Source organism: Bemisia tabaci, chromosome 4, assembly GCF_918797505.1.
Source record: "Bemisia tabaci chromosome 4, PGI_BMITA_v3".
NCBI lineage: Eukaryota > Metazoa > Arthropoda > Insecta > Hemiptera > Aleyrodidae > Bemisia > Bemisia tabaci.
In genome coordinates this window covers 3,459,411-3,474,353 of record NC_092796.1, presented here as the reverse complement: position 1 = coordinate 3,474,353, position 14,943 = coordinate 3,459,411, and the positions used below count along the sequence as shown (strand labels likewise).

The 14,943-nt window shown below is 39.1% G+C and overlaps 1 protein-coding gene across 1 annotated transcript; it reads left to right on the top strand.

Annotated features, from left to right (window-relative positions):
* The first annotated feature begins 761 nt into the window (after positions 1 to 761).
* LOC109031307 (UDP-glycosyltransferase UGT4) lies at positions 762 to 14,308 on the top strand. Its single transcript, XM_019042756.2, has 5 exons — positions 762 to 1,769; positions 2,947 to 3,533; positions 6,606 to 6,825; positions 7,865 to 8,084; positions 13,998 to 14,308. Exons 1-5 carry the CDS (start codon positions 1,511 to 1,513, stop codon positions 14,299 to 14,301), a joined length of 1,590 nt encoding a protein of 529 aa, XP_018898301.2. The 5' UTR covers positions 762 to 1,510; the 3' UTR covers positions 14,302 to 14,308.
* The last annotated feature ends 635 nt before the right edge of the window (positions 14,309 to 14,943 follow it).

The following is a 14,943-nucleotide window of genomic DNA, read 5'->3' as shown; positions in this document are numbered from 1 at the left end:
ATTTCTAATTTTACGCTCCGACGAATATTAAGCTATTTATTCCCGGAAAAGCGCGTAAAAACGTGATTTTCGGCAGTTTTCCGGCTTTTCCGGAAAACGCACATGGCGGATTTGGTGGGAAGCATCAAATTCGGATTCAGCGACCAAAAATACATAAGAATCAGCTTTAACCTCTTCTGACCTCTTTCTTGCATTCATACCCCCCTTTTTAGATCTATTGGTACTGGACTAAGTAAACATATTGCAATTCCACTGAGTGTTGTGTATGTTGCCTAGTTCCTATTTGAAGGGGCCCCATTTATTGAAACTTATTGCTATAAAATTTAAATAAGTTGCAATTTTTCATTGCATCGCATATTGCCTATCTTTCTGACACATGAAGCTCATTTTGCTCATTGTTTAAGATGGGCATAAATCTACAAATAATGTAAAAATATTGCAATTTAATGGGAAAAAAATTACAATTTCATTGAAATCAAATTGCAGTTTATATATTTCCAATATTTCCGTTGCACTGTGATACTTGGGCAGTTATCCTAGATATTAAATTTTATAATATAACATTTCAACGGTTAATATTAATGCTCAGAGCGGGTAGAACTCATTGCAGTTTCCATCGAGTGCACCAACCTTGCTCTTCAACGTTTTGGAATTATGAATGGGAATTTTCTATTAAGAAGTACTTTCTATTCTTCTTCTTCATTTTTATCTCAAGTGAGCGGCATATAATCATGGCCAGGCGTCGGCTTTAGATAAATGCGAAGCTTTTGATACCTTTAAGCGATATTAGTGCTCACCGAATTACCTAAGAAACACGTCTGTTCGGGACCACAGTAATCACACCATGAACTTCTTGAATTTTTTATGTACATCTCGATTGTTTATACGGTGCGTGACATAATTCGTAAATGATAAAGCGACTGACTTTCAAACAAGGTTTTGTAGATAGTGAGAATGCTTTTATTTTCATTTGAAAACTAATTTAGTTAAAACTGTGAGACACCATTGAAGTTCAACACTTCAATTGATGTTCAAACGTTCAACATTTCTTTAATTTTGCATAGCGTTTTCTATATACAGCTCGAAGTTAAAAGAGGGAAGGAAATGTAATTTTTTTTTGAGTACGTTTAAATTTCTGTTATCACTGAAAGAGTTCAGAATTTTATCCTGATCTCACCCAGCAAATTCATAACCCTGTGAAGTTCGTGTGTGTCGAAAGCCCCCCTTCCCCCGTTCATGTCCTAAAAAAGCCAAGTACGTTCCTACACAAAGTTTATTTGATTGATGCCTTCGTGCTAAAATTAATTTTTACCACTGATAAAATGACATAATTGACCCTTTAAGACAATTATTAATAAGTGCGAAGATGATCATTTTCGAATCAAAATGACAGATAGAATTTAAAAGGCGTCAGCATTGAATATTTTCTTTCAAGTTAAAAAAGAAGTAGGTCGAATTACAAGACTTTTTATTTCTGATCAACGTTCCCTTGGCATGTGCAGTTGGCAAAATGAATTCAGTGAAATACTTCATTTGCGGAATCTCTCTTTTGGCCACCGTGAACTTGGTGACACCAGCCAGAATTTTGTTTTTATTTCCGCACGAGTTTACAAGTCATTATAAGGTGTTTTCTCCTGTCGTGGAGCAACTAGCAATGAGAGGTCACGAAGTCACAGCGTACGTAGCTCCGGTCTTCAAACGAAAGCAGCCATTGCCCAATTACAAGGAAATTGTGGTCCACAGGCCTCAAAACTCATCTTCAATCCAAGGTTCTGTTTTATTTTCCTCCTTTCTACTAATGGTATTACTTGAAATTAGAATACTAGATAAAAAATCATTTCATGCCACGCAAGGCCGACCCCTCTTGAGGGTTTCGCGTATTTAGGAGGTCGCTTTGCGGCAATGAAAACCTGGGTCATAATGTGAAACTTTGAGGAAAATGAGCTCTGATCTGACGAGAAGCTCTCTAAATGAAGGCCGTGTTGGAAGGAATATAGTATGTTATGAACGAATCCACCTCCATAGTAAGTTAAACTCTTCATGGTCCGATAAGTATAGCAAATCCATAAGCAAGGGTTTCCTAATGGCTGCAGCTGAGGAGTCCCTGCACCTCCACAAAGCGGCAAGCCTGTGCTGCTATGTGCAGTTGTGCGTACCCTAGTGTATTTGCTCCCTATCTGTGCAAGAACTGGAGAATTTGACTAGATATAGAAATACAGTCTTCTTCATAATTAGAGGATTCCTTCCGTTACAGCGTCCACTATGAGAACTTTTTCTGAGCTCGAGATTTCGTTCCAGTGAAAACTAGTGACACCATATCAGTACTCCAGAACCGAAAGGTATATACCTAGTTCACATGATTGGAAAAATCGTGTCAATGGCATTATGAAAATCTTTAATAATGGTTCCATATGCGTGGAAAGTTTGATATAGCCGATGTATATATTTCAGTTTATATGGTTCAGTTTATATATCGACGGTGAAACTACTAGACCACGTATCTCGTTTGCGGTGTTTAAGAATCTCTGCTCCCATTTTACTTTTGTAAAGGAAAACAAACCGATATCACTCCTTGCAGTTGAAGTTTTCAAGAATTGACGTTGAGTGGTTTTTCATATAAAAAATAAAGTATGACAGGAAGTCTACGACGTTGCAAACCGAGATACGTGGTCTGGTGGTTTCACCGTCGATGTGATTATATATTCCGAGTTTCAAAAAAAATGATTCACATTAGAATCAATGGGGTCGCGTAGTTGTAGAATGGAATTAGGTACCCTTTGACTTGTCGCGAAATTTCACGTAGGATTCTACATTTGGATCGCAAATCTTGGCGTCATGCAAAGATTACATTATGTATTGTATTCTTCACATCACCCTCTTTGTAAACTATACTGGTGAATCTGAGCTCGAAAAGGAATGATTCTGAGTTGCATTAATACTTTACAGGTTTCGATTTTGTGGCTGCCAGAAAAAGGACGGGATTTGGCTACACCTGGAAGCTGTGGTCAGAATTCTCTACTGTAACGGAGGGGACCCTCCAAAGCTCGGCCTTCCAAGAGCTCATCAGGTCCCGCGAGTGTTTTGAGCTGATCATCATGGAGGCGACAATGCAACAGGAGTCCTTTCTCGCATTCGGCCACAAGTTCGGGGCCCCCGTCATCAACCTCCACCCTCTCTTCATGTCACCCCTCTTCGCCTCCTTGACGGGCAACCCCAACCCACTCTCATACGTCCCCGATTTTAGGCTTCCCTACACGGTCAAGTTGAGCTTCTGGCAACGTGTGCACAACACCATGATGGCCATTTTCGACCTTCTCGGCGGACACCTCTATCTCCTGCCGAGGCACGAGGGGTTGATGCGCAAGTACTTCAACTACCCTGGATCGGAAGCCTTGCCTCCAGTCAAGGACCTCATCGCTAATATCTCACTCCATCTCGTCGACTCGCATCCGATGATGTATGTTCGACCGTACGCTCCGAATATCGTCGAAGTTGCCGGCATGGACACCAAACCAACGACCCAGTTACCCCAGGTACGCACATGCCTGGTTTCACGATAACTGGCGTTTTATCGCCGGAACAGACAACACATTTTTCGCTCACACTGGAAAAAAAAACACATTGGATCTAGAGTCCAGACTCTTAAAAACATCGACAGGAAAAACTACTCTTGATTCAATCAAAATCTAGCTTAAATCAAGAACCAAGCCTCTTAATTTAAGCGGATTTCGTTTTGATTCAAGCAAGATTCCGATTGAATCAAGAGTATTTTTTCTTGTCAATGCTTTCAAGAGTCTGGACTCTAGATCCAATGTGTTTTTTTTTCCAGTGCATATTTTTAGTAGTAATGAAAATCACTCCAATTTTTTCGCATTAATCTTCAAAAGGTTACGTATTATAACGCATTCTAATGATTTATTGCTCTACTTCTCAATTAATATTATGTAAATTCTGAAAATGTACTGTCTGTTACGCGGTAAAAAGTCAGCGTAACAGACAGCACATTTTCAGCCATTTATTAAAATTGAAAAGTAAAGCGATAAATCGTTGAAAAGCGTTATAACGCGTGACCCTGTGTAGATTAATGCAAAAAAATTTGAGTAATTCTCATTACTGCTAAAAATATGACCGAAAAATGTATTGTCTGTTACGGCGACAAAACTATTCCAGTTATCGTGAAATAATAGAAAAAATAGAATGTAATGGAGTTAAGCAAATGGACCACTTCCCTGGTAAAAATTGGCGATAGGAGCTGCGTTTCAAAATACCATAGGAGTTCTTATAGCCGACAAAAGAAGGCTATTGAAAATCATATAGCTGGCTGTAGAAAAAGGATCAAATCATATAGCCGGGCTATTTGCAGCTATAAAAAAGTATACAGTCGAGCTACAGCTCCTATCGCCGGGCTTTACTCTTTATCGCCATTGGCTATAAAAGGCCAAAGAAATTGTGTGGAACTATCTTAATATTTACAAAACACACATTATATTTTCCTTTAAAACATATTTTTTTTTCGTCAGTTAAAATGAGAATAATCCATACAGAGTGTGCAAACATTGCAAAATCATGAGTTGAAAAATGCTGACTCCGCGAGATTAAATTTAGAGCCTAACACAAAGCGGAGCGGCGACGCACTGGCGCCTACAAACCTAACAGGAATACTTCACGCATTGCGCAATGCGTGAAGTATCCCTGTTGGGTTTGTAGGCGCCAATGCGCGTTTCGCGCTCTCTGCTCGCCCGCCGCGCCGCGCCGCAGCGTGCCACTATTTCTCTGAAGCAACTTTTTCACACCAGAGGTATTGCACAGTATCATAAGAAATTGAAGACGCTCCAACATATTAAGAATGACAGGCATCCTCCAAAAGTACGGAGCTTTCCTCGCAAAATAAATCAAGATACTACGGCACAAAAAGAGAGCGGCAGTCCAAAAACTAACGAAGTCCTAGTATCCGTATTTAGTAACGTTTAGCATAAACTTTATCGTCTGGCTGTTGCTTAATCGCCATCGGCTGTAAAAGGCTATAAGAAATTATACAGCCGGCTACAGAAGCTATTGGAAATCTTACAGCCGGCTTAAGGTCTATGGTATTTTGGAACACAGATTCTACTGCCAATTTTTACCAGGGTTGTAGCAGAAAGGAACCAAGCCACATCAGCTATTTCTAAATTTGACGGAGCAATTTCCATTTTTACAGGAGAATGTTTGTGCGCATTTCTTTGAAAATTTCAAGGAAGTTGTCTCGTAACATGCAGAAAATTTACTGAAATTTGCATTAAAATCCGCATAACCGTTTTCATGCAAAAGATTAAATTGCTGATGTGGCTTGGTTCTTTTCTGCTTGACGCGGTCCAAATGTGCTTAACCATTTGTGCCCTGCAGCCTGATCGTTGAAACTTTAACTGGCTTTGTCAACAAGGTAAGGCCTAGTCAGCACGGGCCGTTCCACTCGATTTGTCCCAGGGAAAAATCCTGCTCGCGAATAAGTCGGGAAAAATATACTAATAAAGGATACCGGGATGTTCGAAAGTAATTATCATCGCTGCACACAATATGCTCAACGATACGATTCTCCTGATATGGTTTGATTAAGAGCTCAGTATTGCGCGGCTAGAATAAGGTATGTGAGAAAAAAACTGAGCTGTCACACTTGAAAACAAAAAATACGAATGAAGATAAAACATATGAAAAAAAAAATACTTGTGAATTTTCATATAATTTTTATAAATTTTTTGCTTCGTATCTTTTTATTTCACGAATCTCACTGTTGCTTTCAGATACATTTTTTCTGGCTGAATAATACTCAGTAACAAATGAAACTTTAATTGAGGGGCTTGGAAGACGGCGCATAAGTGCAGTTTTTATTATTTCGAAAAAAACGAGTTTAAAGTTCTGGATTTTACTCGGACCTATAAAGTGCTCCGAATACCTTCAAAATTTACAAGTGCTTTTCTCACACCTTCATGAAAGTCTTCTGAAATTTTCAGCTCAGTTAAGCCAAATTGAGGCCAGCAGTTGGACTTAAAGTGAAGGTAGGTCTCACTTATCCCGCGTCTCCTCAAAACGAACAATGCACCTACCCCATTCGCTGTTTTCTCCGCCTCAAATGACTCCCAGAATAAATCGCCTGGTATTCTGATAGACCTTACTTTCAACTACCAAAAAACACGCTTACCTCAGTTTTGATCAAAGACATGCTTCTGAGCACACGACTTTACTTTTATTTCCGTCCTGCCTTTTTCAACATGGAAAAACGTGAAATAGCCCGGATTTCTGTTTCTTCTTCGCCTTTCCTTCCTGCTTTTGTCTAGTGTGCTTTGGGTGAGGTACCGTCGTTTCCCTGTAGCTCATATGTTGAAATACCAGCATAAAACGAGCTATGGTACGCAGCTGAGGCGACTGGGCTCTAATCTCTAGTTTCGAATGTCTAAAACTGCTCTTATGCGCCTTGTCTTCCAAGCCCCTCAATTACCTACTCTAATTTTTTTGGATAGTATTCCTGTATTCTCGCATTGAGCGGTGTTTTTCCAATTTGTTATATTGCGTTGTGTGTAAAAATATCTATCCAAAAAATTAATATGAAAATAGAATCCTTAATTTTTCAGGATCTGAAAAAATTCATGGATGAAGCGCCAGAAGGGGTAATTTACTTCAGTCTCGGGTCACATTTGGATCCAACTTTGTTTCCCGATCACGTAAGGAGGATGTTCATTGAGACATTGAAAAATGTGAAGCAAAGAGTGGTTTTAAAATGGCCAGTGAAAGTTGAAGGAGATCCGAAAAACATTTTCCAACACTCCTGGTTGCCTCAAGATGCAATCCTTGGTAAGAATGTTACAATTTAATTTAATACTTTGAATCTGCATATGACTTTTTTTAGGAGGAGGGACTTAAGTCCGCAATCTTCAAAATTGAGTCAATGACACCAGAACACAAAGGAGTATTCAACTAACATGTCCGAATAAAAAAAGCCAAAGCCTGTTGAACCAAACCAGAGATATTCAGGTTGTTTAAAGTTGTAGTAAAAGCACGTGGTATTGAAAGAGACGCATAGCATCCAAAATTTTAATTCACGATTTGAGGATTATGATGGAACTTTACGGCCTCTACCGGCACAAGTAACTAAAAATGAACTTGATGCTCGAATCGTACACAAACAAGAGTTCATCCGAATGTCAAAATTCATTGTTTTGACCCAATTCGGCAAAAATCGTTTTGTTTAAAATCGTCCCTCGTCGGACTAAAATCCTTTTTCCTGGGTTGACGGTCACAAAAAATAGTAGTAGCCTTTAACAAGAATCGAGGCAAAACTCCGAAAAAGAATTCCTTCGAATCTACTCCAAGTATCATTAAAATCAGAATTGAAACTGATCCGGTCAATTGATTTAAAGAAATATCAGTTCTAATTCATCTTATCTGACATATTCGTTCACTTCGTATATTTCGGACTCTTGCAAATAATTTCATTTTTCTGGTCGTTCTTTTGTCGGAGCGGGCCTAAGAGAACGCGAAGCGCCCTCTGGAGGTTGGGCCGCGTAGCGGCCAGGGGGCATGGCCTTCTAGTTTTTAACTAACTTTAACAATGTTAGTGTAGCACCTTCATTTTTTTCGGTGTAGAATATTGACATAAAAGTTGCGTAGAAAATGACTCAAAATTTCCTCTTAATAAAATAGACGCGGAAATTTTTAAGTAAACCCATCGATTTAAATAGTTTAGTACTTTCACTGTCGATATCTGAACCTTATTGTACCTGAATTGGCCCCTTGACAGGATAAACGGAAATCTTCACGACACTTGTTCCTCATCAGAATGTTACGCAAAACATGACAGCCGATGCTAAGCTAAGTAATTTACACATTTCAGCGCATCCGAACTGTAAATTATTCATCACACATGGAGGTTTCAACAGTTTGGTGGAAGTGATGAGTGCTGGAGTGCCAGTCCTCGGGCTACCTATGTTCGCCGACCAGTTTCACAATGTGGCTTACTACGAACACGTTGGAGTCGGACAAGGCGCCTCCATTGACGATCTCACCTTTGAAAAGTTTACCGAGATAATCAACGAAATCGTGTACACACCCTCGTAAGTAAAGTGATTGAATCTCTTTCACACCAAAAAAAGGTAATACATTCCAGTTATAGATCGACGGGTGCACGATATCATGACCAAGCAGTTGTTTAAAGGCAATAAATGCCAATTGTCCCTAAGATAATTCAGTGCGGATATCCGTATTGAACGCTCCGATCGAAACGGAAATTTTTCTGCATGAGACGCAACGTCGAGGTCTGAAAAATCCAGGTTGAATAGTACTTAAGGTGATTCGATGGACGCCATATTTTGTGTCAGAACGGCATGCGATATATCGCATCAATTGATTCCATTTTTCAACCACTCGTCATTTTTCTCCCATTTTGAGATCGCAATTCTGTTGTCAGGAGACTAAAGCACTCACTCACCAATTTTAACAAAGAAATTCAACGTAATAAATGCGTGGTTTTTTTTAGAGAGAAAACATCGCATTCGATACTGAAATCGAAACTGCACTCGAATGCGATATTTTCTCTCTAAAAAAACCAAGCCTTCATTACGTTGAATTTCTTTGTTAAAACTGGTAAGTGAGTGCTTTAGTCTCCTGACAACAGAATTGCGATCTCAAAATGGGAGAAAAATGACGAGTGGTTGAAAAAATGGAATCAATTGATGAGATATATCGCATGCCGTTCTGACACAAAATATGGCGTCCATCGAATCACCTTAACATCAAACAATAGTATTTTTAACTTGTTGAGTGTGGTGCGCACTAGTGCCGGTACCCAGCCATCAGTTTTTAACACCGCTTTCAAAGCATATTCCGTTTTTAAGTCGGCTACTGAGGAGCTCTACGCACATAGTCTCGACTTACAAGCTCTTGAAATTTCACGATTACTTTGGATACGACCTAACTACCCGTATGGCAGAAAATATAATGACACACTTGCTCTTGGTTCAGAAGTGGAAATTAAGCATCATTAAAACACTCAAGGAATCGTCAGCCACGTTCCCGTCACGTTACCAGGCATTTCATGATTCCGTTATTTTCGTGATTCTTACCTCTTTTTTATTCATGCAGTCACGCCGCCGTGCTAGGGAAGAACGACGTATGAACATACGAGAGTTGCCAAATTCCCTTCGATAAAATGTTCATTTGCAAAGGAAGTTATGAGAATTTTCCCTTGAATTTTTCAGGACTTTTCGGTGGATTTGCGAGCAACATTATCTAATAAACTGGAAACAAAATATTCATAAGTTACTGGGAAATTCGAGTTTTATTAAAGGAAATTTGGCAACGCCTGAAGGTTCATACGGCGTTCTTCCTTGGCAAGGCAGTATTCATGCTTGCTAACGCAGAGGAACACCCCACAGACCGTGTTGTGGGCCTCTCACACTGTAAATTTGGTATTGAAGATTCGAGAATCAATTTTATTTTTTTGCTTGGTCATGGTTGATGAGCGATGTATCCAGCAATCTAATTTCGAAATTCAAGTCAAAGGCGGATTTCAGGAGAGTACGGTCTTTGGATTCTTTAGGGTGAAAAACTTGATTTTTTGGTCGATGAAAGTGATATTTTCAGGGCACCGTTGCATCAGGCGTAAATTACTCGTGTAATTGTGATTAGCATTTTTCTTCTCTGGGGCGCAGTTTTTAAGAGAGGAAGTTGCGTTTACTTGGCCAAAAAAATAAAAACAAATTTACCCTGGAAGTTCTAAGACCCTCTGAAATATCCTGGAATCTCCTTTATTTTCAGATTTTGATACCTACTCCTAAGGTTATGAATAAGCTCAGCACTAACAAATGGTGGCCTTTCTCACGAATTTTGGTCCACACTGTACCCAAAAATTAAGAATGAAAGAATAATGGCTCCATAAAATCGCATTCGATAAAATCGAAATTTATCTAAATTTAACACGATTTTCTGTACGATAATAAAAAAAAAATTGCCGAAAAATTGCCGTCGATAAAATCCCGATCTTTTTGCAATGCATTTGCATAATCGAATTTCCATTTGATCTGTGTTTAAAAGACCTGTTAATATAATGTAGCTCGCTCAGGAGTTGATTTCAAAACGTCTCATTGTGTGAACTGTTTTCTGTGTGAGATTTCGAAGAGAAAACGTGTGACGTTTTCTTCTTCAGACCTTGTCTAGTGGTCTATTGTATTGCGTATCAATTAGATTTCAAAGTGTACTTAAGCCATTAAGAGCTTATTTTAAATCTGAACCTATTGAAATCTCTAGCTACGCTCTTGAGATTCAGGATCAGTTCATACATGGCATAACTTTTCTCGTATGAGTAAATAACTGATTGCGAGCCGACAAAAACAAATATCCAACAGAAACACTTCGAAATAAGATTGTCCTTGTATATCATCTTGAATACCCACAAAAATTGTAAAATTAAGTGTAAGCTGATAGTAAGCAACTGTTTTTGATTATCAACAGATCAAAGTGCAAAACCACGAGGTTGCTGTAACGGGGAGGGGGAGGGGGTATCGTGCTAAGGAAAAACGCCGTATGAGTACTTGAATGTTGTCAAATTCCACTCGATAAAATATTCATTTTTGAAATTATTCATATTGCTCCTTAAAATTTTCAGTCATGATAGAATGAATCGCAGACAATTTTTTTGAAATATTCCAGGTCTACGAGTTTTTTAGGACTTGCACATTTCATTTGCAAAGTTTCACGGTTCATACACTGTGTTCCTCCACATCGCGGCTGCATTCATTTCAACAATTTCAATCCGATAATGACTCAATCCAGTAACCATCACTGGACCTGCGATGCAACTATTCGTGTCCAACGGCTATCTGTGTTGCGTACATGAAAATTGAAGGCGCGATAGCTTCTCTTACGTCCGCGGCAGCCCAAAGCGCTGAGCAGACCGACATCGATGGTTAAAGTGCGACAACACGTATCGCAAAATTTGCTACGTGGAGCGTGGCAGACTTCGTGTCGTGATTCATTTGTTTGTTGGAAAACTGGTCGACTGACTTTCTTGAAAACCTCCCTTTTTTTTCTCAATTAGCAGAATATTCCGTCGGATTTCTAGCAATGTAGTTGACTCGTTTCTCTTAAAAAAAAGATGCAATTAAAAAGATGGGGAAAAAAAGATTTACAAACACCGCAGTAGAGATACGTGATTTCACATTTTAACCATGCACAAGCACATGACTTTTCTCTTGCCATGGTACGAACTACAAGGACCGCAAGACTGACGCAACTCGCAAAATAAAATTGAATCGGTGATTTCATATAATTTTCTTACCCCCTCTTACAAAAATTATCCTAATATTCCATTTATTATTCCATCATTTCCAAAAAATTTCAATTCTTTAAAATTGCATCGTCTCTTCCCAAAGAATCCAGAAAATATCTTTGTCAACACAAGAGTGGATTACAAGCCCTGATCGTGATCGTCAACTATTTTTACTTGAGAAAACCTCCGAGCGATGTTTTAATATTCCGTCGACAGGGAGGGTTAATATGCTATAACAGGACATATTTGGTGGTAACTTCATAACACTAAATGAAATTGGATTCGATAAGCATTGGATTTCGTACGATAGTTGCGGTTGTCATCTTAATTACACTTCCAGAGCATTTAAATGACTGTAGGAAATTTTTAAGTTATGGATTGGGTTATTTCTCGTAGGATGCAGCAAAATTATTCCTATGTCGATACTGCAGAAGACTTCAAAAAATACTCATCAGTTACTAAATCGACGACATCGAAGGATCGATTTCCCGTGGTTTACAGGCTTGCGTTCTTTAATGCTTTTTCTACAAAATCATATGATTTTCTTCGTAATAGTTCGATTTTGCACGTCGTAGAATTGTATAATGAAAATAATTGCTGCGTGCAAATCAGAGGAAAATAAATGAGATCATAACGACCACCTTTCTGGGTACAATTTTGATTGAGAAATCGTCACTGGTACTGTCGTGCTAAGGAAGAACACCGTATGAGCTTTCAAACGTTGCCAAGTTTCCTCCGATAAAAACCAAATTCACTGGGAAAATTGTGAATATTATTTTCTAGAATTTTTAGACAATTTTGTACGCAATTTCATCTAAAATATCTGAAAATTTTAAGGAAAAATATGTATTAATGATGTCAAAAGTGCATTTTTTATCGAGGAAAATTTGGCAACTCTTGTATGTTCATACGGCGTTCATCCTTAGCACGGCAGAGTTGTAGAACATCCATCACCGCCATGCATCGCACGGTTTCTTCCACGTTGATGAGTACATTGTGACTGACTGATCCGTTCATTTACATCATTGATACAATGAAGGTGAATGAAACCGTGAGATACACTACCGTATGACGTTAATCGCTACGTTTTTTGAAATCTGTTCCAGCAAAAAAACTTGGTTCGTTAGACGGATCGTTTTATTTTTAGCTGACATTTAAATTTTGCTCATCAAGAGCGGTGGTGCGATCGGTGCAACTGACGCACTGTGTTCCCGGGTGCCGCTCTCCGTGCTGCTATTGGCTGCTTCGTGACTCTGTGACGTCACGCGTTTGGCCAAGTTAAGATGGGGAAGCGTTTTCCTACGAGCTTTTGGTCCACACGCGGTCCGTTTCGGTACACTGCCGTGCTAAGGAAAAACGCCGTATGAGCCTTCAGGCGTTGCGAAATTTCCCATGGTAAAACACGAATTTCCTGCTAAATTTATGAATACCTTTTTTCAAATTTATTAGATAATTTTGTTCGCCAGTTCACCTCAAGTTCCTAAAAATTTTAAGGAAAATTGCTCACGACATTTCTCAAAGACGAAAATTTTGACGAAGGAAATTTGGCAACTCTCGAATGTTCATACGGCGTTTTCCTCAGCACGGTAGTTTAGAGAAGGTCCGCGCGGCACGGATGTATTCGCAGGCTTAGGATCACTGCTGACGCATTACCTGCTGCGAAAATGGAGCAAAAACTGTAATCCTCTCTGATTGGTCGACAAGTTATAGGCTCCTGCATACAGGCCTCAATGCAAAGAAGCAAAATGGCAAAACTCCCACTCCTAGGCGTGATAAGAATTTTTCAACTTTCATTTTTCAACTTGTGAAATAAATTCTGAAGAAGTTTTCATGAAATTTGTTGAGAAAAGTACTTTTCTTGTAGATATCATTCATTTCCCCTTAGAAATCGCGAATTCCTCCGATTCGGGTTTGTCTGCATTAGGTGGGTCCCCTCAAAAGCTGTTAACTGGTGGTCCGATCGGAGAGCAGCACAGACCATTCATAGAGAAAAGAAAGGAGGTGTTTGTATCTTGAGGATTGTTTACCCCGTGATGTACCAAGAAAGTCGATGATGAAAATCGTCCGTACCGACCTATGTCATCAAAAAAATCCAAGATTTCTGAAATGCAAACACCTCCTCTTTTTCTTTATGCAGACTATTTAGAAACTTCCTGTGTAAGACACTCAGGCAGATTTGGACTGCATTTTGCAATTTGGAACTATAAATTCTGGCTCCTCTGGAAAAACACTTATGTGCATAGGGAAACTAATGGCACATACGTTGTTTTTAAACCGGGCTAGAATCTATAGGTCCAAATTGCAAAATGTAGTCCATTTTGCCAATATCACGACACGCGTCCCGCGTTTCCGCGCGCCTTCATGCGTTATGGCGTGCTTTGCGATATATCGATTGATCGGTCATTTAAACCTGTGGAAAAGTATCGATAAGGAGGGTGTTTGCCTGCGAACACCCTTAATAATCGATTATCTACCACACCCTCAAACGGGGAAATATCGATAGATCGCAGAACGCGCCATGCCTTTGAACAGCACATCCGTGAAGCAGAAATAATTGAACTTAATAATATTGTTTTGTAATTCGTCCACAGGGGTTGATATAAAAGTGTGTCTTGATTAGTGTCGATCAGGATTCTATTATTGTAAAGCGAAACTCCGATTCGCAGAGATCTATTAAAGCCTTCGATTTTCTGTTACACAGGTATGCGGAAAATTCAAAGAGGCTGGCAAAAATTTATCGCGATTTGCCTGCAACCAGTTTGGAGAGGGCTGTATATTGGGTTGAGTACGTCATTAGACATAAAGGAGCACATCACCTGAAGCCAGCGTCCGTTACCCTGCCATTTTACAAATATATACTTTTGGACGTGATTGCTTTTTGTTTAGCTGTTCTTGTCTTGGCCGTTTATATTCTAAAAATGATTGTTCGCAAAGTTCTCTTTATTGCACGATCAAGTAGCAAAAGCGAACTTAAAAAGACAAAGTCAAATAAAAAACACGACTGAAATGTAATGATTCTTTCCTAATTATGTCATGAAAGTTTGCTTTCTAGAAAAGAATGAAAAAAGCGACCATCCCCTCCCCCTCCCCTGTTATAAGGGAATGGTTGGGTGTTTTTATCTCCATCTTTTTTCATTGGCAGGAACGATTATCTGACCGTCTCTTGAGATGCAGAGCAACATGTTGAGTGCTGAAACTATGACCACAATTTATTAAACCATGTCTTGATCGTCGAATAAAAGCGCAACATCTGACAGGAAAATTAAAGTTGAGTAGTGAAACAGTAGGAGTAAGCATTTCCTTCCAGCACATCAGTCGCCAAGAATCTGCTGATCTCTATTTTAAGAGCAAAACTAAGGAAAAGCATACCTCGAGTGGTTTTTCTTACTTTTCGGACAGTTTTTCTTCCTTCATTTGTTTAAAAGAGACATTTGCTATGGATATTAGAATGTACCTAATGTAGACCCATCCATATTTAATTAGTTTTAATATTTTTTTTTTTTTTGAGGGGGGAGGTTGTTTGAGGTCTGCGTCTCTCAATACTTCGACGGCGAAGCTGCAAGACCGCGTGTTTCAAAATCCTCACTCTCATTTTATTTTATCAAAGGAGAGGAAACCGACGTTATTGCGTGAAATTTTTACAGAAT